Genomic DNA, 23251 nt, shown 5'->3' on the forward strand with positions numbered 1-23251 from the left:
ATACTGTGCGTGAATGCACAACGGTGCGCTTTGTTGATGTTATTGACTTGTTGGAGTGCGAATCAGGCATATTTGGTCAGTGCATGACTGCAAGCTAATCAATGCTAACATGCTGTTTAGGCTAGCTGTACGTACATATTGCATCATTATGCCTCATTTGTAGGTATATTTGAGCTTATTTAATATGTTGTTTGTGTGCCATGTTGTTCCAGACCACAGCAAACATTACCGAGCTTGCCAAAGATTGTAATAAATCTATCAAAAGAAGACGGCCTGCCATTTCCTTCAACTTGGACATACACATTTATACCTTTGGCCATTAAAAGCCCGTAATTTCCAGGAGTTATCTCACCTTCTGAGTAGCCTCTGATTTACTAATGGTTTCTAATGCTGTAAAAATGTGTAGAATAAATATTACATTTCAACATTTCTGTCGACGAAGATTTTGCTTCAGCCTGCGACACATGGCCATTTTAATAGTAGGCTATTATAGCTAATAAAGACACTTATATCATGCATTGTCTTCATTATAAGACTTATATACGGCTTTTCATTTTTTGCGGCTCCAGACAGATTCATTTTTTGTATTTTTGGTCCAATATGGCTCTTTCAACGTTTTGGGTTGCCGATCCTTGATTTATACATTTATTTTCTGTCGTAATTTTTTTTTTCCCCATGATTTTGCCCACATTACTGTTATACATCTAGTCTTGTAAAAACTGTATGGCAAGGGTGTCCAAAGTGCGGCCCGGGGGCCATTTGTGGCCCGCAGGTCATTTTTTAACGGCCCCAAGGCACATTTTAAAAATACAATTGAAAACAATTAAAAACATGATAAGTGGTATAAAAGAGCAAACAGGTGAAATGTAAAAAGAAAATGTCGCAATGTATACTTTAATAACACAAAGCTGCCATGCAGGCTGTTTCTTTCTTCAATGTCATTATGAATTATTGACCTATTCAAGGCTCCAATTACGTCACATCTGAGATATTTTTGGGGAAAATGTTGCATATTTTGTGTTTGCCATATAAAAAACTGAGCTGTTTTTTATAAAGAAGGGCCTAAAACGAACAAACGAAAAACATAAACAACAATAAAACGTATAATTGACGGATAGATTTGAAGTTGATCTCGAGATTATTGTGTTAAAAGTAAACGGTAAAAAAAAAATAGAACTTATTTTTTAACACTATAATTATTTGGATCCCCAATAATTTTAGTGTGATTTGTTTTTAAGTGTCATTGCTCAAAAAATAATAATGAATTAAAATCAATGTTGTTATGAGTTATTGACCTTTTTAAGGCTCCAATTATTATATGATCTCAAATATTCCACTTAAAAACTTTATTGTGTGAAAATATTGCATATTTTGTATTTTTTCCATTAAAAAAAACTGGGTTTTCTTTGACAAGAGCATACAACTTAAATCTTTAAAACCGTTATATTGACAGATAGACCTAATGTTGATATCAAGATTTAAAACTTGAATAATAATAAAAATGATAATACTGAATAATGACACATTTTTTTATATGTTTTTGACCAAAACCCTTTGGGGTCCCCGAGATCAAGCCTGAGTGGAAGCCTAGATGTATATGTTTTATACATATATTGTATTGGTTTTTAAAATAAAACATATCAAAATGGCCCCCGCTTGCTTTGATTTTTCAGAATGCGGCCCTCGGTGGAAAAAGTTTGGACACCCCTGCTGTATGGTATTGCAAAACAAAAAACACTCTGAAATTCCTTCAATTGTAACTATGAAATTGGTAGATTTCAAGTCAACTTTAAAAGGATGTTGTTAGCTATTTACGAATGGAGATTTAATTGGACAATTCAATGAAGGGGCTTTGCACAACGGGTGAGTGCAGTCCACGTTCTTTGGTTTGCAACTGTCCGCTACAGACTGACGGTGTCAGTTACGAACACTTTATTTCCAATCTAACACCCTCAATGTGTTAATGATCATCCCATTCCACATCCTTGTCTCATCATTTTGCTCATCTTGTTTGCTACCCAGGAATGCCATGTACAGGAAGTCTGGTAGGACATTAGGGCTTTATCACACACCAGCAAAGAGGACTTTGGTTTAAACAAATTTTTTTTGTTTTTCCTCCACTGTGCCAGAGCCTCTTGTGCGGTTCAAACAGCCCCTCATTGATCTCGAAGTATGGGAGCAGGACTTGGCTGTTTTGGAGTGCGAAGTTCCAGAAGACTCCGTTCCAATCACATGGTATCTGGAGGATCGACGACTACAGCCAGGAGCCAAATATGGAATGGAGGAGTGGGGAACAAAACGCCGACTAACGATCCGTGACATCGGAGTAGATGATGACGGGATTTATCTTTGTGAGATGCCTGATGGTGGGAGAAGCATTGCTGAGGTAGCAGTGAAAGGTAAACCGTAAGATCAGATAATTGGATCTGAAAGGAATCCTCAACACCACATAATTATATGGCTCCACTCTAACTACTCTATTGATAAAAATACACTACTGTATATCATCCTGAAATGGTATCCTGTAACACCACCTGGTTGGGAAACTCCATTGGCAGCAAGAACCTGGTTATGATTATCCCCTCCATAATAACATTTTTACCGTGTTATATGACATAAAAGACTTAGAAACGGCAACTTCTGTTTATTCGGACGATTCTGATTCCAGGTTCCTCTTTTCGATTCGATTCCAATTGTTTTAAGAGACATGGTCAATTCCCTATGAAATTCACACAGGACTATTTTCAGCCAGTATATAAAGATCAATCCTTTGGACTTCAAAAATAAATGTTATAAAGTTTCTTTTTCACAGGAATACACTTTCAGAAATTTTATTTTGAAAACCTCATAAAAACCATTGACACATATTGTGTTGAATATGTGTTAGTTATGTGATAGAGATAGGGATGTTCCGATCAGGGTTTTATGCTAGAACAGGGGTGTCAAACTCATTTTAGATTGGAGGCCACATGGAGACAAATCTACTCCCAAGTGGGCCGGACTGGTAAAATCATGGCACGATAACTTAAAAATAAAGACAACTTCAGAATGTTTTCTTTGTTTAAAAATAGAACAAGCACATTCTGAAAATGTACAAATCATAATCATAGTATTCTTTCTTTATTTGTTGTTATTTATACTCTCTGAATAAATTATGTGATAATGTTCATCAGTCAACTCATTGGTGTTCATTTTCAATCTATCCAGATAAAAAAAAGACATCAAAATCAAATTACAGAATGTTATTTATGTAGTTTGCTCAGTTTCCTCGACTGGTGCACTAACATCATGTGGTTTATTTTGTTTTACATGTGTAGCATCGTCTACAAAGATACAAATAATTGCTATTGCGACATCTAGAGGATACATTTAGAACAGCGGTTTCTTTCATTCAAAAATGTTGGCTCATTTTTATACTTAGCAAACTCATCCCGCGGGCCGGATAAAACCTGTACGTTTGACACCCCTGTGCTAGAAGATCCGATACCGATCATCCATCAGTAAAATTGATCACATGTATTTTTTTAATTCATTCTTAGTGAGTGCATAGGACAATGTCAAAATATCAACACAATATTTAAACTCGTTCCTTATTTTCCTTTTATTACATACCATTGTTTGCGCAAATCCAAGTCAATAGTCAATAACTAATTTACTGTACATAATTTTGTTCTGTTTCCATGGCCTTATTACCTCAGTTTGTAAACTTTAACAAAAAGGATTTGAAAAAAATATTTTGGGATAATAAAAATATCCATCTACAGTAATCACTCTGGAATCGATAATATACTGACTGATACTACCCTTTGGTATTAACACTACCAATTTATGGATCTATCCATCTTCCCCTTCATGTATGCCTGGCAGTGACTGGCCCAACAGTTGTTATATTCAAGTTATAGTATTCTCTCTGTAAACTCTTAATAATCTGCATGTTAATTTCGGTACTTTTCAGAGGCGGTATAGTACCAAATATGATTAATTAGTATTGCGGTACTATACTAATACCGGTATACCGTACAACCCTCATGCACTGCATTGTGCAGCTAGGGATGTGGAGGGCTCCGCCTCAATAAAATGCTGCGCCTACTTTTTGCCTGCAGGCAGAACACACAATTAATGAATAAAGCTTACGGACACAGAAACATGGTTCGCACACGGAGGCTCATTTGGCTCGATCTGAAAAGTTCTGAAATCGGAAAGCTCGCAAATAGAGGGGCTCGTAAATAGAGGTTCCAAAGTAGTTCCAAATCAGGTAAAATAATACTGTATATCAGAGGTCAACAAACTTTCCAAGGCCTAAATCTACTCTACTGTTAAATTAAAGGCAAAGTTATACCCCGCTTTTGAAACTTTACATATACAACTCGATACTATAGTGGCAAACACAGCCGTAGTGTATCGGTCAGATGGTTCCTTGTGTTTTCAAAATAGCTGTTGACATTCACAGTATAAGAAAAGAGATAGGGAAACTTTTATCTAAGATCACAAAAGTGGTGGTTATTAGCAACCTATTTGCCCAACAGTACATTCCATCCAGAATGCACCTGTATGTACAGTACTGTATAATTCTGACCCTGTATAAAATGAGAGAAAATCCTAAATAAGGTACAAATTTAGTTCTTGTCTTTAAAAATAATATTAGAAAATATTCCATTCTGAAAAAGTGCACAAAATCAACATTCAAGCCCAAACTTCTGACTGTACAGGTTTTTCTTTAGTTTGTACAGCTCCCACTGTAGGTCATTTTCAATCTGTGTCTTTTCAGGTCCAATTTTGCGGAAGCTTCCAAGGAAAGTGGATGTTTTGGAAGGGGAAAACGCAGCTTTTTGCGCTGAGGTGGAAAAAGAAGAGATGGATATACACTGGTACAAAGATGGTGTTGAGCTGCGTGAAACACATCAGACCATCCTGAAATCCTTCGGCCGAACTCATATTCTCGTCTTTGTTAATACGATGCCCAAAGATTCCGGCCATGTGATTTTTTTGGTTGGCACATCTAGGACGTCCTCTCAACTAAGAGTGAAGGGTATGTCCCAATAAACTGCAGTACTGTATATCAATACAAATAGAATATTACTACCAGTATTGTGACATTTTTCACGGTCTACTTTCAGCGGCCAGAAACTGTCCTCCGAGTTGTCCAGTGGGAGTGCATATCAATACAGAACGGGCAAACGCAGCACTTCTCTCATGGACTCCGGCTCAGGACTCACGGAAGAACCGTCCATCTGGCTATGTATTGGAGCGACAGGAAGTTGGCACCGGTTCACAGGAGTGGCTACAGTGTCTCACCACTGACTCTGCTACCTCAGTGGAGATCCTTGGCGATAGTGTGCCATGTGAAGCCGATTATCGGTTTCGTATTTGTAGTGTCAACAAATATGGAAAGAGCAACAACGTGGAGTTCCCCAGAGCAGTTCACTTGGGTAAGTTGAGATCAATTATCATGCCGTACTTAATAGTTTTTAACTGCATGAATCTATACCTATTCCAGTTCCAGTAGCCAGAATACAAGCCCCCTTGCAGGACGCGCTGGTGCCAGAAGGACAAGACGCAGTCTTTTCTATTGAGTTATCTGCTTCTGTTATTGGATCGTGGTTTTTAAATGGTACACAACTTCAGGATGATGAACGTTTTTCCATGCGTCGCTCAAGAACACATCAGTCTCTTCGGATTCAAGGAGTTCGAGACACAGAAAATGGAGCCGAAATAACATTTATTGCATATGGCATTCGGGATTCAGCAGCACTGTATATTCAAGGTATGTGGGTTTGTTTTCCATTGAACATATCAAATGATATTTGATTAATAGAAAAAATATTATTCTCATGTATTTTTTTCTAATATGCAGCTCCTCTCGTCAAGTTTTCACCAATGTCAGAAATGGATCGAAACAAATTTGTAGAAATTGGGAACCCAATTGTGCTCTACTGTGAGCTCTCAGACCCTGTAACTCCAGTGAACTGGTATAAGAACGGGGCCGAATTACAAACAACAGATGGTCTTCATATCCAATCAGAGGGTACCATGAGGAGAATTGTCATTCAGTCAGCAGAATTCTCACATTCAGGAGTGTATTGCTGTGATGCCATCGATGACGTCATCAGGTTCAATGTGGAAGTAGAGGGTAAGTTTGAGACATTCTTATGTCTTAGTGTTGCAGACAATTTATTTTTAAATGGCTAAAATGGAAAATGATTTGCAATATTCCTCTTTTGAAATATAGATTACTGTCTTATTTAACCCTTAAAAAGTTGAAATTATTCAAATATCCATAGCTCCATCTGGGAGGTTTTCAGCAATTCCTGAAGCTGAGAGGAACAAAACCATCTACGCCGGCAGCCCTATTATTTTACAATGTGAGCTGTCTGACCAGGATGCCCAGGTGCACTGGTACAAAGATGGGGCAAAGCTCTTTCCTCAAAGTGGAGTAGATATTCAAACCGATGGCTTGGTGAGGAAGTTGGTTATTCCATCAGCTGACTTTTTCCACACGGGGTTGTACTGCTGCAAGACAAAGGGTGACGTCATCACATTCAGTCTGAACATCAAAGGTGATTTATTTTTACTTTTGGCCATATTTTTTTATGCATCCTATATTTAATATGCAAAGCACCTAACTCTCACAACACTAGTATTGGGAGCTGTTGCTTAACTGTAACCAGTTTTTACATTAAATATTACTTGATTGAGTGTAAGTTTTTGAGTTTAACTAATTGCTAACATACAGTGGTCTTGATGTTTACATAAGTTTGACATTAGATATTGGTTTAAATATATCTGTAGCTCCACCTGTGAAGTTCTGCACAATTGCTGAAGAGATGAAGACAAAACAGACTGAAGCAACAAGTCCTGTTGTAATCCAGTGTGAGGTTTCTGATCCTGTTTGCTGGTTCAAGGATGAAACACAACTCATTTCAGACTCAGATTTAGAAATCCCTTCAGAAGAAAACACAAAGACATTAGTTGTTCAGTCCGCAGAGCTGTGCCACTCTGGTGCGTATCGATGTACAACCAAAGATGACACCATGGACTTTCAAGTGGAGATCAAAGGTGACATTTTCTTTTGCCAAAATGTTTGAACCTCACCCTTTCTTCTTCTGCATGACATCCCTTGAGCTCAAACACTTATTACGTTGTTAAACAAAAAAGAATACCAAATGACTAACATATCAATTTATTACTTGACAGCAACTTCATAATCTTCTTAGTAGTTTCTTTGTGATGGTATTGATTTAGATTTCTGAATTTCTAATGCTAGCCGTGCCAGTGATGTCATGCACTGATGTTGACGTTGAGAGAACCAAGTCCTTCAAAATGGGCGAACCTTTGGGGCTGGAAAGTGAGATTGCAGACTCCACTTTTTCTGCACAATGCTGTACAGATGGCATACAGCTCTTCCCACATGAAGAGTTGGACATACCAAGTAATGGCACATTGAGTCAACTCATTGTCCCTGCAGAACTTGGGCATTCAGCGCAGTACAACTGTGATGACCCTCTCCCTGTCAATGTGGATATTCGAGGTGATTATAAATGAATATCTAAATCCTAGAGCAATTTGGCAGACTGTCTTTAAACTAGGACCAACTAACATTTGATGTATCTGTGGATTCCTTGTTTTTGTAACATTTTGATAATGTATTGTTTTACTAATCTATGTCCAAAGACATTTTTTTACAGACAGTTGAGCAGTTAACCCCTTTTCTTAACCAGAGTAAGGACATGTACTGTTTATCCACAATTATAATTTGAATTATCGCCTTTAGCTCCAACGGTGCCAGTGTCACTCTCACCGAAGTGTATGGAGACACAATCACTTGAGGCACCTTGTCCCACCGAGCAATCATGTGAGATCTCAAACCCTGTTGGCCAGGTGTCACTGCAGAAGGCTAAAGTAACAAACTTAAGTTTGAAACAAGATTTTAAACTGGAAGCCATCAAGAAGACTCTTGTCATTGAACCAACTCATCCTTCAAATTCTGGATCATACTATCTTGCAACAGCAGATGATGTTGCTCCATTAGTTGTAAACAATCAAGGTGATTTATTTATCTCTTCTCTTTTTCTATGTGTCGTTTGACTCAATATCAAGCAGCTTTCACTCTGTGTTACTTGCTTCTTGTTTGTTATTGTTATACAAAACTGATATCAGAACTCCGCAATGACTTGAAATGATAACACTCCACTCCAAAATGATTGTCCATAGTTCCAGCTGTGGCAAATGGCCTAATTGTCCAGAGGGCTGAGTCTACTGAAGTGCCTTGCCCAATCGTTCAACAATTTGAGATTTCCGATCCCATTGCCAAAGCTTGTTGGTACAAAGACGGAACCCCAGTCCACGCAAAAATGGATAAGATTTCCGAACCTAAGAGCAGCGTCCAAGTCTTTCCATCTACAGTCACATTTGACTTGTCTGGTGATGCAAGTTTTAGCTGTGAAACATCTGGTGCTCCGTTAAATGAGGAAACAAAAGGTGTTTTTACTCATCTTACCTGCAAGTTTACAATTCAAATATTGGGTTTCGCGTCACAGTATATGACCAAGCTTATTGTTTTCTCTCTGGCTTTGTCCAAACAGCAAAGCAGTGTCACTATGGTGATGAAATTGATGAGGTTTCTGATGCATCAGTCCAAATCACTGCGGATGTCAAAGGTGATTTTATGTATCTCATCATCAGTCATCCATGTTAACCCAACCCATATGCGCCATTAACAATAGTTGTTAGTTGGTTGGTTGGTTCATCAATCTGAAGCACACGATTTGATGAAAATTGCTTTTCGCCATCTTGTCCTTTCTGGTTTCATATTATTTTGTGTAGTTTGTGCTCTTGAACAAATGTGCGGGTGTTTAGTGGTTGAGTAGTTGCCTCAACTAACATCTACTGTACTGTATGTTGTGTTTGTCATTACTTTCTTAACTGTAACAAACATATTTGCTCTCAAAATGCTGCTTACAATCTTTGAGCTCATTCCATGTGTTATACATCGCCAGAGCCTCTCATTCATCTTACAGCCACAAACTTTTACCCTGTTGCAATGACAACAAACTCTTATAAAGGAATGCAATATACTTCTTCAAATAAATAAGTAAGTATCAGTGTTTTGTGCAAATGTTAATTCTATGGTATATAAGGGGGAACTATAAGCTTGATTTCAGACCAAAGCTGGTCGACCATCTTGTTTGTCTTTGCAATGGATTGCAGCTTAACTTCATCCTAACCCACACAATGATGTCAATGAAATTGTGTTATGAGAAGAAACACTGAGACCATCAACCACTGAAAACCTTTCTGCTTATAGCTACACTGCCAAGGTTTGCCTCTGAACAAGAACAGAAGGAAGGAGCTTGTTTTGAGGAGTGCCTTTTCCCAAAGTCCAAGTCTGGCATTTTCAACAACAAGAGTGGAGATACCAGGACGTATGAAGAACATTCCAGCCACAAGACAACACTGTCAAATCCTGAAAATATTTCCAGCTCGATTTTAACAAAAGATCTCAAAGAGCTTAACAACCAACAAGCAGTAAAAACCAAATCTCCATCTAACTGCAACTTAGTAAAGCCATCTATCACGAAACGTGACATATACTACCAAACTAAACCTCTCACAGAATCCCAAGGTGAGAAATCATTTTTCCATACACAGGAGCCAGAAGAGACACCCATTTCTGAACAGCTTATTGCTTCCTTGCAGACAGTCGCCCCATTAGATGTTTGTAGTTTTCAACAGAGTACATGTGTTGAATCAAAGGAATATAAGCTCAAGACTGAAACTGCCCAATTAGAAGAGCATAATAGCTCAGCACAGATGGCGGTCTTGTCAGAATTAGGTCACCAGCAAAAGATTTCAAATCCTAAATCAAGGCGTTTTATTAAGGATTTAAAGCCTGCAACTGTTCAATTAGACAGGTTCAGCAACTCTGAAACAATTCCCCACTCTGAGAAACGTTATAGCTCATTAAAGTCCACAACCGTTCAAGCAGAGGAGCTCTGCAATTCCACAGGAATGCCAGTCATAATGACAAATAATCTTCTTAATTGCATCCAAACCATGACAGTCTACGCAGACAAACCGAATGACTTGATACAGACTGATTTTTACCAATCTGAAGAAGTGAATAGCCAGCTGGATAGACCAACTGTCTCTGCAACAACAAAAAATACACCTGACTCTACATGTTTTTTGGAACTGCGTGACTCTGTACAACCAGATTTTGTGCAATCAAGGGGGCATTCCAATTTCCAAACGTCATCTGTCAAACCGCAGGAGATCTTGCAAACAGAACGAGCTCTGTGTACCAAACAATATCCATCCTTGCTGAAAACAACAGTCCGGAGAGATCGTCATCGCAATACAGATACTGCTAAGGACCAAATATGCAGCACACTAAACCATGGGAAGGAATCTTCAAGGCAGTTTTCAGATTCCACCTGTTCCAAGCAGGGATCCCGTGTCCCATCAGAGTGCTATCCACCAAGGACATTTAAGAGTCTCAACAGTGTCCCTGCAAATAAGGTGGCTGTTGAAGGTGATTTAAACGGTTATCATTGCCAATATAGAGCACTTCTTTACAAAATGAAGTTTTTGCCAGCTTGAGTGTCTACACTTAATTATTGTTTACTGAAATGAAACAAAAACAATTATCCAATGTGAACATTTAATTGATAATCTGAGAAGAATATGAGCAAACACAGAAATCCTAATAAGAGAAAGATCAACCAAATTGAATAAAGCTCGAATACATAAAAATAAATATACTTTATATGCAGTTGCGTTCAAAAGTTTACGTTTGAATCTCATATTGATTTTCTGGCTTTTAATGTTTATTTGAACCATTTTTTCCAGGGTCAAGTGTTTATACAACAAGAACAACGTTTTTATTTTGGATTTTCTCTTGGATAATCAAAATTATAAAGACCGGCTAAAATATAAATCGAGTAAATATCACTAATATTTGTTTTAAATGTACCTTAGCCGGTTGTACTTCAACTAGATGCTTTTTGTAGCCATCAGCGCGTTTCTGGCACTGACATAGTCTGCGAACGTACAATAGAGTTGAGGTCAGTGCTTAGGGAAGGCAATTTCAGGAGATTCATGTTAGCGTGCTTTATCTTTTGCATAACTAGTTCTAATAGATTGATGGCCTTTAGAAACACCCAAATGGTTCAACGGTTTCAGCTAACGTAAATAATTTGGAGGTCGTCCTCCTTTAAGAACAACGGAGCAGAAAGTTAGCACTAATACGCTTGACAATTGGTACATTGTTCTTGGGTTTGAGAGCACACACGTTGACGTGCACTGATTTACGCCGTATAATCATTCCACCTTGGTAAAAAAAGGTTCAAATAAGTCATTAAGCCTGGAATTAATATGACATTCATGCCCATGGTGTCGCTATGTAAACTTCTGATTGCAACTGTCAATATATTTTGATAACATTATTTATTTTGAATTGAAACTGTCATCTGACTTTTGAGTTTCTTCAAACAATTGTTTTGTTGATTCAGAAATAGTGATGCAATCTTCTCTTGATGTACCTTAAAAAAATCTCCAGCTCCAGCTGTGACAATGTCGACACCATGTCAGACTGTAACGGAGAAGTCAGTGGAAGTTGACGAGCCCACAGTGATGTGGAGTGAAGCATCAAATCCTAATTCGGAAGTCACTTGGGACAAGGATGGCGTAAAACTACATGAAGATGCTGGGCAAGACATGTTGGTAGATGGTTCCATAAGCCAAGTGGCTTTACATTCGGCCACACAGTCTGATGCAGAGGTTCATGGCTGCGTGACAACAGACGATACAGTGCAGTTTCAAGTGGACGCCAAAGGTGACACGTTGTTTTGGTCTGATCTTCAAATAGATTTCCATCGAGATAGCATATGTGTAATGTGCTTTGTTATTATCACATGGGTTGGAATATTTCGGACAATGTTTTGCTGACTTTTTCTTGACTTCTCCCAGAGACTTTTGCCCTTGTGCCCTCATATTCTCCCCTACTTGTAACAATGCCCAGTCTTCCTTAACCTCTTTGGATTTTCTTGCACACACCCTCATGAGTAGTTTGTGCAATGGGGCAGACATCCAGTTACTACAAATGGAAAACAATTATCTAAAAATAAGACACAATTGGTTGTTTACCTTCTGCTGGATGAACTGCCCTGAACTCAAAAAGCATATTTTAATGCTGAACTGGCTCCATAGCCCACTTGTAATAGCATGCTAACTTCAAACAGATAACCATATAACTAAACGCAATCGTGGTACACCACCATATGAAACTTGTACTAATGTCTTGCGTACCAACAGTGTAATAACATGCTCAAAATATTTTGTACCTTTTACTATGCTTTGGGGAACATATTGATTGATTGGTGAGCTGTTTGTGGGTTTTTTAGGGGGAACATTGTAAAAACAGCAGTTTGGTTGCTGTGAAATTCATGTTACTTCATTAAAAATAACAAGTAACACACCATTTACCAACTTGATAATCCAACTTGTCTTAGTCTAAATGTATTGGACAATAAGCAATGTTATAGTTGGGCAGTTTTTCACGAGTATTTACATTTTGTCATACATCGACTTAAACATTGGATGGGAATCTTTATATACAGTACTCATTTGCAAAAGTGTGTTAAGTGCATTAAATGAGAAGCTGAGTGAGTTTTTAAAATGTTCAATAATGCTCATAGAGATATGTTAATGCTGTAAGTGATTCAGTTAAAACCAGTAAAACCGAACAGGTCAATTCTCTCTTCTAATTGAATATACGTTTAGTTAATTTTTTTCCTGACATGTTTCACTGTATATTAGATGATGTTTTATCTTGACATGTTTTGACTGTCACCTGCAGTCTTCATCTGAAGACTGACAGTTCAAACATATAAAGGTAAAACACCACCTGACAGACCTAAAATCATGTCTGTAAAAAAATGTTAAACTAAACGTATCCTTTTCAAATCTAATTGCATTTTGCATTCCATCCTTCAGTTCCACTTCAGAAGTTTTCAGCTGTATCAGAGGCTGACCAGACAAAGGCAGTCATGGCAGGCTGCCCCGTTGCTCTGCAGTGTGAGCTGTCAGACCCCAGTGGACAAGTCACATGGTATAAAGATGGAACACAGCTCCTACCTCAAGGTGGAATAGACATCCAGTCTAAGGAAAACTTGAGAAATCTAGTTATTCCGACTGCCAAGGTGGTTGATTCTGGCATATACTGTTGTGAGTCGAAGGATGACGACATCCAGTTCACTGTGGAAGTAAAAGGTGATGTTTTGATTTGTAACTTTAACTGGCCTTGCACTATTAACTACCTGGAACAGAAAAAATAATTCTGAACTGGTTCGCTACCCCGCTGGATAACTCCAAACAGATAAATAATCACATAACTTAGCGGAACCATGGCACACCAGCATTGGAAGCTTGTACTAATGTCTTGCGTACGATCAGTGTAATTACACGCTAACAGTCTTTTGTACCTTTTTACTAGGCATTCAGCAACATTTTGATTGATTGGTAAACTGTTTGTGATTTTTCTGGGGGAAAACATTGTAAAAACAGCAGGTAGTTAATATAACATTCATTTTGTGTCAATAACAAATAACCAACTTCATAATCCATGTTGTGTTAGTTTAACTGTACTAGTCTTTGGACCATAAGCAATACCCAAAGCATCAACTTAAACAATGGGTGGGACTCTTTATGTACAGTACTTATTTGCAACATTATATTGATTGCGTCAAAGGAGAAGCTGAGTTAGTTTTCAAAATGCCAAATGTTCAATTATGCTCATGGGCATATTTTAATGCTGTAGAACAGTATTTTTTTCTCAATTGCTTAAAGTGATTTTGTTGGTACAAGTCAACCCGAATAGGTAAATTCTGTCCTCTGAATGTATTTTTAGTTTCTTATTTTCAGACCAGCAGTCTTCACCTGTGACGTCGCAGGTGAAGACTACAGGTGACAATTAAAACATGTAAAGGTGAAACAATACCTGACATCCCTAAAAACATGTCTGGAAAAAATAGAAACTAAAAATACACTTTTCAAATCTAACTGCGTTTTGCATTCCGTTCTTTAGTTCCACTTCAGAAGTTTTCAGCTGTATCAGAGGCTGACCAGACGAAGACAGTCATGGCAGGCTGCCCCATTGCTCTGCAGTGTGAGCTGTCAGACCCCAGTGGACAAGTCACATGGTACAAAGATGGAACACAGCTTTTACCTCAAAGTGGAATAGACATCCAGTCAAAGGAAAACTTGAGAAGTCTAGTTATTCCATCTGCCAAGGTGGCTGATTCTGGGATGTACTGTTGTGAGTCGAAAGATGACGACATCCAGTTCACTGTGGAAGTAAAAGGTGATGTTTTGATTTGTAAATTTAATTGGCTTTGCACTATTAACTACCTGGAACATAACATGTTCATGTTTTCAACCAAACTCACATTGTCAATTAATTTGCTTCTACCAAAATATTGCTTTTAGTTGCTCTACTTAATCATTGAAACCTACAGTACATATGCAGATACGGCAGGGGAAATAAGTCTTTGATCCATGCTGGTTTTTAAGTTTACTATCTTACAAAGACACGGACAGTCCATATTTTTGATGCAAAATTTATTGTAACTGACAGACATGAGTTAAAAATAACCCATAACATTTCAAACAGTCAATTTCCATTCAAACCTCTCCATCATCATAGACAAGACCAAAGTGCTATCACAGGACCATAGGGGCAATATTTTAGACCTACCTAATACTGGAAAGGGTTATAGACCTGGTGAGAAAGAGACCACCAGATGGTATAATTCATCCCAATGGAAGAAGAGCTGGTGCCCGAGTGTGTAATTCAAGAATTTCACTTCATTCGGTAAGGATGATTGTGAGAAAAGTGAGGGATCAGGCCAGAATTACTACAAAAGAGTTAGATGGAGATACCAAGGGAGTTGGGGCTACAATCACCAAGAAAAACATGGGTAACATACTTTACTGGAATGGATTGAGATCTTGCAGAATGCCTTCCTGTCTATGGTTTGCCAGTGAGCACCTGAATAAATCCAACCAGGCTTGGGAGAATGAGATGTAGTCAGATGACACCACAATTGAGCTCTTAGAAAAAGATGGATACATTCTGCTTTGGGTCTGTTTCTTTGACCAAAGTCACTACTGGAATGTATGCAACCCTGATGACCAACGACAGGAAACATCAAACCTCTGTTCTTGCCAACAGGGGTTTCTACACCAAAGTACTAAGTCAAGTTTGGTTAATTAGAAATACCTATTTCCCCTGAGTGTGTTAAACATACTTGGCCAATACAACTGATTCTGAAGAAATGTTAATAATTGTATAGCCTTTATTTTTTTGGATTATTTTTTTAAGAAAATGTTTATTTGGGTTACAGTGAGCTTAATATAACAATTATGGGCTGTTCATATTTTTGTAAATGGACAAGCTCAAAAAATCAGATCAAAAATGTATATTCTCTGCTGTAATTCTACTTACTGTCAATGCTGTCCATGAGTCCATGGAAAAAACAAGTGCTTTTGGACTGAACATTTGAGTTTGATTTCACTCTAATTCCAAATTTTAATATATACAGCAGGACAAATACGAGTTGGAGAGTTAGACAAACTGTAGAAGTTATCTTTGAAAAAGTGATGGGTTTGCCTCAGTCATTACAAGTACGGTCATCAAACTTGAGGCATGGCAGTCTCCATTTGACGGAATAGTTGATCTATTTGAACAGATCATCATGTTTATGGCAGTTTTATTTTAAGAGACAACACATTAAATGTTCTATGGTATTACATTGGGGAGACTGGCTCAGGCACTTCAGTTTCTTCATGAGCCACTCTTTTATTGCCTTGGTTGTATGTTTTGAGTCTTTGTCAAGCTGGAAATCAGGGGCCGTACTTATCAAGCTTCTTAGAATTACTCCTAAGAAGTCTGCTAAGAGTTGACTTAAGAGTAAATAAATTCTTCGCTGAAAGCTGCACTTAAAAGTTAGTTATCAAGCGTCTTACTCACACTTTCAGCGAAGTGTAGGACTGAATCTTAAAGGGAAACTTCGGTTTTTTTCAACCTGGGCCCTGTTTTCATAATTTTTTCTGTATATGTGAGTGCTGGATAAAACATTTTTTGAGGTCGCGCCAGTATTGAGCAGGGCAGGCAGCCTCCAGCCCAGCTAACGCTCGTACACAGGGCAACTGGCTCTCGTCAAAATTCGGCCTATAAACATGCATTTTTTTCACACTGACAGGCTCAGATAGTTACAATGAGTGTCCGACAACATACTAGAAAGGAGAAATTAACGTATGTCTCTACCTTTAGCTGGAGATCGCTGTTTGTTGTGAGCTGTGTCCAAATCTCACCACGCTACAAATCTCGTTCCGAAATCTCGCGATAACTCGCGACAAAACACCGGTGGAAAAACAGTTATTCAGCCATGACAGACAAACAAACAAACTTTTCTATAAAACTAAAATAACAGTCTTCGGTAATCCAACAGAAAATCACTTCAGTCATCTCTCTTCACCTCAGTCAGGTAACTGTTTTTCCACCGGTGTTTTGTCGCGAGTTATCGCGAGATTTCGGAACGAGATTTGTAGCGTGGTGAGATTTGGACACAGCTCACAACAAACAGCGATCTCCAGCTAAAGGTAGAGACATACGTTAATTTCTCCTTTCTAGTATGTTGTCGGACACTCATTGTAACTATCTGAGCCTGTCAGTGTGAAAAAAATGCATGTTTATAGGCCGAATTTTGACGAGAGCCAGTTGCCCTGTGTACGAGCGTTAGCTGGGCTGGAGGCTGCCTGCCCTGCTCAATACTGGCGCGACCTCAAAAAATGTTTTATCCAGCACTCACATATACAGAAAAAATTATGAAAACAGGGCCCAGGTTGAAAAAAACCGAAGTTTCCCTTTAAGTGTCACACTCAGAGCTGAATTACGACATTACTATGTGCCGTAAACGGAATTTTAGGTGACGTCATTTCTGTGTCCATAGAAATGACCAATCACGGAAGGGAATCCGTTGTCTAAGAATAAAGAAATATCTTGGAAATATTCAAGTGGACAATGGGAGTGTATATTTTGACAATAAACTACAAAATAATACAAAACAAACTAGTCCCCGCCGGCACTCACGCTACCGCTCCCTCTCTTCTATCGCCCACACACTCACTGACATCACTCACCTCACGGCCACACACATACGCTACTGTCATAACATTTTCTTTCCAATTCATTAATCAGGCAACTAATTTGAAACTGGTGTGGGTGGCTCTATATATACTAGCCCACTGCAGACACATGCAGAAATCAACAAGGAATCGAAAAGTATTAAATCTGTGACAAAAATAATGTCCGCTCTGTCTAAACGATACCGTTTGATCAGCTGCTCGTCATCAAAAAAACAAAAAACATTGTTCCGTTCCCTGAACATTCGCGCATGTCTCTCTCGCCTCAGTGCCATCCCCTGCTGGCAACTCCTAACCACTTAAGACACCTCTGAAGGTCTCTTAAATATCGTGGAGAGTAGGAGTGATTCTTAGACTTAAGAACGTTGATAAAAAGCTTTTATTCTTAAGTTTGAGAGTAGGACTAAATTTCGCAAATTCTCAGGACTTAAGTGTAAAATGGCACTCTAAGAAGCTTGATAAGTACGGCCCCAGATCTTTGACCAAGCCTCAGTGTTTTCTCTGAAGCCAGGAGATTTTCTGCTAAGATTTTAAGGTACAGGTCTGTGCAATAAACAGAGGGGGGCAGATGTTATAGGTTTGTACTTCTTTCTGCTCCTTTTCATTCATCCATTCATCTTCAACCGGTTATCCGGAATCGGGTCGCGGGGACAACAGCTCCAGCAGAGACCCCCAGACTTCCCTCTCCAGAGCAACATTAGCAACTTCCTCCTGGGGAATCCCGAAGCGTTCCCAGGGCAGAGAGGAGATGTAATCCCCCCATCTGGTCCTTGGCCTGCCACGGGGTCTCCTCCCAGTGGGACGTGCAACGAGGACCTCCCTAGGGAGACGCATGAGATGCCCGAACCACCTAAGCTGGCTCCTTTCCAAGTGAAGGAGCATCGGCTCTACTCCGAGTCTCTCTCGGGTGACTGAACTTCTCACCCTATCTCTAAGGGAGATCCCAGCCACACTTCGGAGGAAACTCATTTCGGCCGCTTGTATCCGCAATCTTATTCTTTCGGTCATGACCCACACTTCATGACCATAGGTGAGAGTAGGGATGTAGATAGCTCGGTAGACCGAGAGCTTTGCCTTCTGGTTCAGCTCTCGTTTCGTCACCACAGTGCAGCAGAGAGACTGCAATACTGCCCCAGCTGCTCCGATTCTCCGGCGGATTTCCTTCTCCATCTTTCCCTCACTCGTGAACAAGACCCCGAGATACTTAAACTCCTCCACCTGGGACAGAGTCTCGTCCTCTACCTGGACTGTACAAACCATCGGTTTCCTTTTCATTCATGATTTATTTTAACGTTATGTTGATTGTTTTTCGTTTGTTATTGAAATAATTAAATAAAAAACAACAATGGAAATGGAACAGTTCAACTTCCCTTAAGCGGAATATTTGTATCCACATGTTTAACGATGGAGATAATATTATTGGTGTCTTGGGGTGCACAAAAAATCCATTCACATGTGTTGGAATAACTCGGGCAATGTACTTTGCTGACTTTTCCTTGACTTCTCCCTGAGACTTTAACTCTTGTGCCCCCAGTTTCACTAGTGCTTGTAAAAACACCCAGTCTTCCCTAAACTCTTTTGACTTTCCTGCACATTTCCTTATGAGTAGCTTGAGCAAGGGGCAGTCATCCAGTAGCTACAGATGAAAAAGAGTTATCCAAAAATAGGACAAAATAGATTGTTCACCTGTTGCTGGATGGACTGCCCTGAACCCAAAAACATAATATTGGTGAACTGGTTCGCTAACACGCTTGATAACTAAACAAATAACTAATCACATAATTTAGCGCAATCATGGCACACAAACATTGGAAGCTTGTACTAATGTCTTGCGTACCAGCCGTGTAATTACACGCTAAAAGTATTTTGTCCCTTTAACTAGGCATTGAGCAACATTTTGATTGATTGGTAAACTGTTTGTGGGTTTTCTGAGGAAAAAACATTGTAAAAACAGCAGGTGGTTGCTGTAACATTCATTTTGTGTCAATAACAAATCATACCCCATTTCCAAATTCATCATCCATCTTGTGTTAGTCTATCATTGTACTAGTGTTTGGACCATAAGGGTGGGAATCTTTATGTACAGGACTTATTTGCAATATTTTATTGATTGTGTCAAAAGAAAAGCTGAGTTAGTTTTCAAAATGCCAAATGTTCAATTATGCTCATGGGGATATTTTAATGCTGTAGAACAGTATTTTTTTCTTATTTGCTTTAAGTGATTTAGTTGGTACCAGTCACCCCGAATAGGTTTATTGTGTCCTCTGAATGTATTTTTAGTTTCTTATTTTCAGACCAGCAGTCTTCACCTGTGACGTTGTGGGTGAAGACTGCAGGTGACAATTAAAACATGTAAAGGTGTAACAATACCTGACATTCCTAAAAACATGTCTGGAAAAAATGGAAACTAAAAATACCATTTTCAAATCTAATGGCGTTTTGCATTCCATCCTTTAGTTCCACTTCAGAAGTTTTCAGCTGTATCAAAAGCTGACCAGACAAAGACAGTCATGGCAGGCTGCCCCATTGCTCTGCAGTGTGAGCTGTCAGACCCCAGTGGACAAGTCACATGGTATAAAGATGGAACGCAGCTTTTACCTCAAAGTGGAATAGACATCCAGTCAAAGGAAAACTTAAGAAGTCTAGTTATTCCATCTACCAAGGTGGCTGATTCTGGCATGTACTGTTGTGAGTCGAAGGATGACGACGTCCAGTTCACTGTGGAAGTAAAAGGTGATGTTTTGATTTGTAACTTTAACTGGCCCTGCATTATTAACTACCTGGAACAGAAAGTGTTCATGTTTTAAACTAAACTCACAATATTGTCAATTAATTTGATTCTACCAAATTATTGCTTACAGTTTCTCTACTTAATCATTGACACCTACAGTACATATGCAGATATGGCCGGGGAAATAAATATTTGATCCAAGCTGATTTTTAAGTTTACTATCTTACAAAGACTAGGACAGTCCAAATTTTTATGCCAAATGTATTGTAACTGCATGTCAAACAGTCAATTTTCATTCAAACCTCTCTATCACCATAGACAAGACCAAAGTGCTATCAAAGGACCTTAGGGACTAGATTTTAGACCTAAACAAGACTGTAAAGGGTTATAGGCCTGGTGAGATACGGACCACAAAAAATGGAATGAAAAATTAATCCCAATGGAAGAAATACAAGATAACAGTCAGAGCTGGTGCCCGAGTGTGTAATTCAAGAATTTCACTTCATTCGGTAAGGATGATTGTGAGAAAAGTGAGGGACCAGCCCAGAAATACTACAAAACAGTTGCATGGGGATATCAAGGGAGTTGGGGCTACAATCACAGAGAAAAACATGGGTAACATACTTTACTGGAATGGATTTAAATCTTGCAGAATACCTTCCTGTCTAAGGTTTGCCAGTGAGCACCTGAATAAATCCAACCAGGCTTGGGAGAATGTGATGTAGTCAGATGAAACCAAAATTGAGCTCTTAGGAAAAGGTGGAAACGGTCTGTTTTGGGTCTGTTTTTTTGACCAAAGTCACTCCTGAAATGTATGCAACCCTGATGACCAACGACAGGAAACATTGAACCTCTGTTCTTGCCAACAAGGGTTTCTACACCAAAGTACTAAGTCAAGTTTGGTTAATTAGAAATACCTATTTCCCCTTAGTGTGTTTAAAGGTGGAGATAATATTGTTGGTGTCTTGGGGTGCCCAAAAAAATCCAGTCACATGGGTTGGAATAACTTGGACAATGTGCTTTGCTGACTTTTTCTTGACTTCTCCCTGAGACTTTATTTCTTGTGTTCCCATTTTAACTCCTGTTTGTAACAACACCCCATCTTTCCTAAACTCTTTTGACTTTCCTGCACATTCCCTTATGAGTAGGGGCAATAGATTGTTCACCTTTTGCTGGATGGACTGCCCTGAACCCAAAAACATATTGATGCTGAACTGGTTCGCTACCCCGCTTGATAACTCCAAACATAAATAATCACATAACTCAGCGCAATCATGGCACACCAGCTTTGGAAGCTTGTACTAATGTCTTGTGTACCAGCAGTGTAATTACACGCTAAAAGTCTTTTGTACCTTTAACTTTAACTTTTTCTTGATTGTTTAAGTGATGTAGTTGGTACCAGTAAACCCGAACAGGTTTATTCTGTCCTCTGATTGAATATATTTTTAGTTTCTTATTTTCAGACCTGCATTCTTTACCTGTGAAGTCGCAGGTGACACTTAAAGCATGTAAAGGTGAAACAATACCTGACATCCCTAAAAACATGTCTGGGAAAAAATGGAAACTAAAAATACCATTTTCAAATCTAATTGCGTTTTGCATTCCGTCCTTTAGTTCCACTTCAGAAGTTTTCAGCTGTATCAGAGGCTGACCAGACAAAGACAGTCATGGTCGGCTGCCCCATTGCTTTGCAGTGTGAGCTGTCAGACCCTAGTGGACAAGTCACATGGTATAAAGATGGATCACGGCTCCTACCTCGAAGTGGAATAGACATCCAGTCAAAGGAAAACTTAAGAAGTCTAGTTATTCCATCTACCAAGGTGGCTGATTCTGGCATGTACTGTTGTGAGTCGAAGGATGACGACATCCAGTTCACTGTGGACGTAAAAGGTGATGTTTTAATTTGTAACTTTAACTGGCCTTGCACTATTAACTACCTGGAACAGAAAGTGTTCATGTTTTCAACAAAACTCACAATATTGTCAATTAATTTGCTTCTACCAAATTATTGCTTACAGTTTCTCTACTTAATCATTGACACCTACAGTACATATGCAGATATGGCAGGGGAAATAAATATTTGATCCAGGCTGATTTTTAAGTTTACTATCTTACAAAGACTAGGACAGTCCAAATTTTTATGCCAAATGTATTGTAACTGCATGTCAAACAGTCAATTTCCATTCAAACCTCTCTATCACCATAGACAAGACCAAAGTGCTATCAAAGGACCTTGGGGACTAGATTTTAGACCTAAACAAGACTGTAAAGGGTTATAGGCCTGGTGAGATACAGACCACTAAAAATGGAATCATTAATCCCAATGGAAGAAATACAAGATAACAGTCAGAGCTGGTGCCCGAGTGTGTAATTCAAGAATTTCACTTCATTTGGTAAGGATGATTGTGAGAAAAGTGAGGGACCAGCCCAGAATTACTACAAAACAGTTACATGGGGATATCAAGGGAGTTGGGGCTACAATCACCGAGAAAAACATAGGTAACATACTTTACTGGAATGGATTGAGATCTTGCAGAATACCTTCCTGTCTAAGGTTTGCCAGTGAGCACCTGAATAAATCCAACCAGGCTTGGGAGAATGTGATGTAGTCAGATGAGACCAAAATTGAGCTCTTAGGAAAAGGTGGAAACGGTCTGCTTTGGGTCTGTTTTTTTGACCAAAGTCACTCCTGAAATGTATGCAACCCTGATGACCAACGACAGGAAACATTGAACCTCTGTTCTTGCCAACAAGGGTTTCTACACCAAAGTACTAAGTCAAGTTTGGTTAATTAGAAATACCTATTTCCCCTTAGTGTGTTTAAAGGTGGAAATAATATTGTTGGTGTCTTGGGGTGCACAAAAAAATCCAGTCACATGGGTTGGAATAACTCGGACAATGTGCTTTGCTGACTTTTTCTTGACTTCTCCCTGAGACTTTAGTTCTTGTGCTCCCATTTTAACTCCTGTTTGTTACAACACCACATCTTCCCTAAACTCTTTTGACTTTCCTGCACATTCCCTTATGAGTAGCTTGACCAAGGGACAATAGATTGTTCACCTTTTGCTGGATGGACTGCCCTGAACCCAAAAACATATTGATGCTGAACTGGTTCGCTACCCTGCTTGATAACTCCAAACATAGATAATCACATAACTCAGCGCAATCATGGCACACCAGCTTTGGAAGCTTGTACTAATGTCTTGTGTACCAGCAGTGTAATTACACGCTAAAAGTCTTTTGTACCTTTAACTTTAACGTTTTCTTGATTGCTTTAAGTGATGTAGTTGGTACCAGTAAACCCGAACAGGTTTATTC

General features: G+C 38.9%; 1 protein-coding gene across 1 annotated transcript in view; it reads left to right on the forward strand.

Annotated features, from left to right (window-relative positions):
- The window catches only part of LOC133663250 (obscurin-like protein 1), a 93197-nt gene that overhangs the window by 15402 nt on the left and 54544 nt on the right, over positions 1-23251 (forward strand). The window contains exons 2-6 of the mRNA XM_062067590.1: positions 2130-2399; positions 4769-5029; positions 5118-5429; positions 5498-5764; positions 5855-6130. Coding sequence (XP_061923574.1) covers positions 2130-2399; positions 4769-5029; positions 5118-5429; positions 5498-5764; positions 5855-6130 — 1386 coding nt within the window. The remainder of the gene's footprint in view (positions 1-2129; positions 2400-4768; positions 5030-5117; positions 5430-5497; positions 5765-5854; positions 6131-23251) is intronic.

The sequence above is a fragment of the Entelurus aequoreus genome, linkage group LG13, assembly GCF_033978785.1.
Source record: "Entelurus aequoreus isolate RoL-2023_Sb linkage group LG13, RoL_Eaeq_v1.1, whole genome shotgun sequence".
Taxonomy (NCBI): Eukaryota; Metazoa; Chordata; class Actinopteri; order Syngnathiformes; family Syngnathidae; genus Entelurus; species Entelurus aequoreus.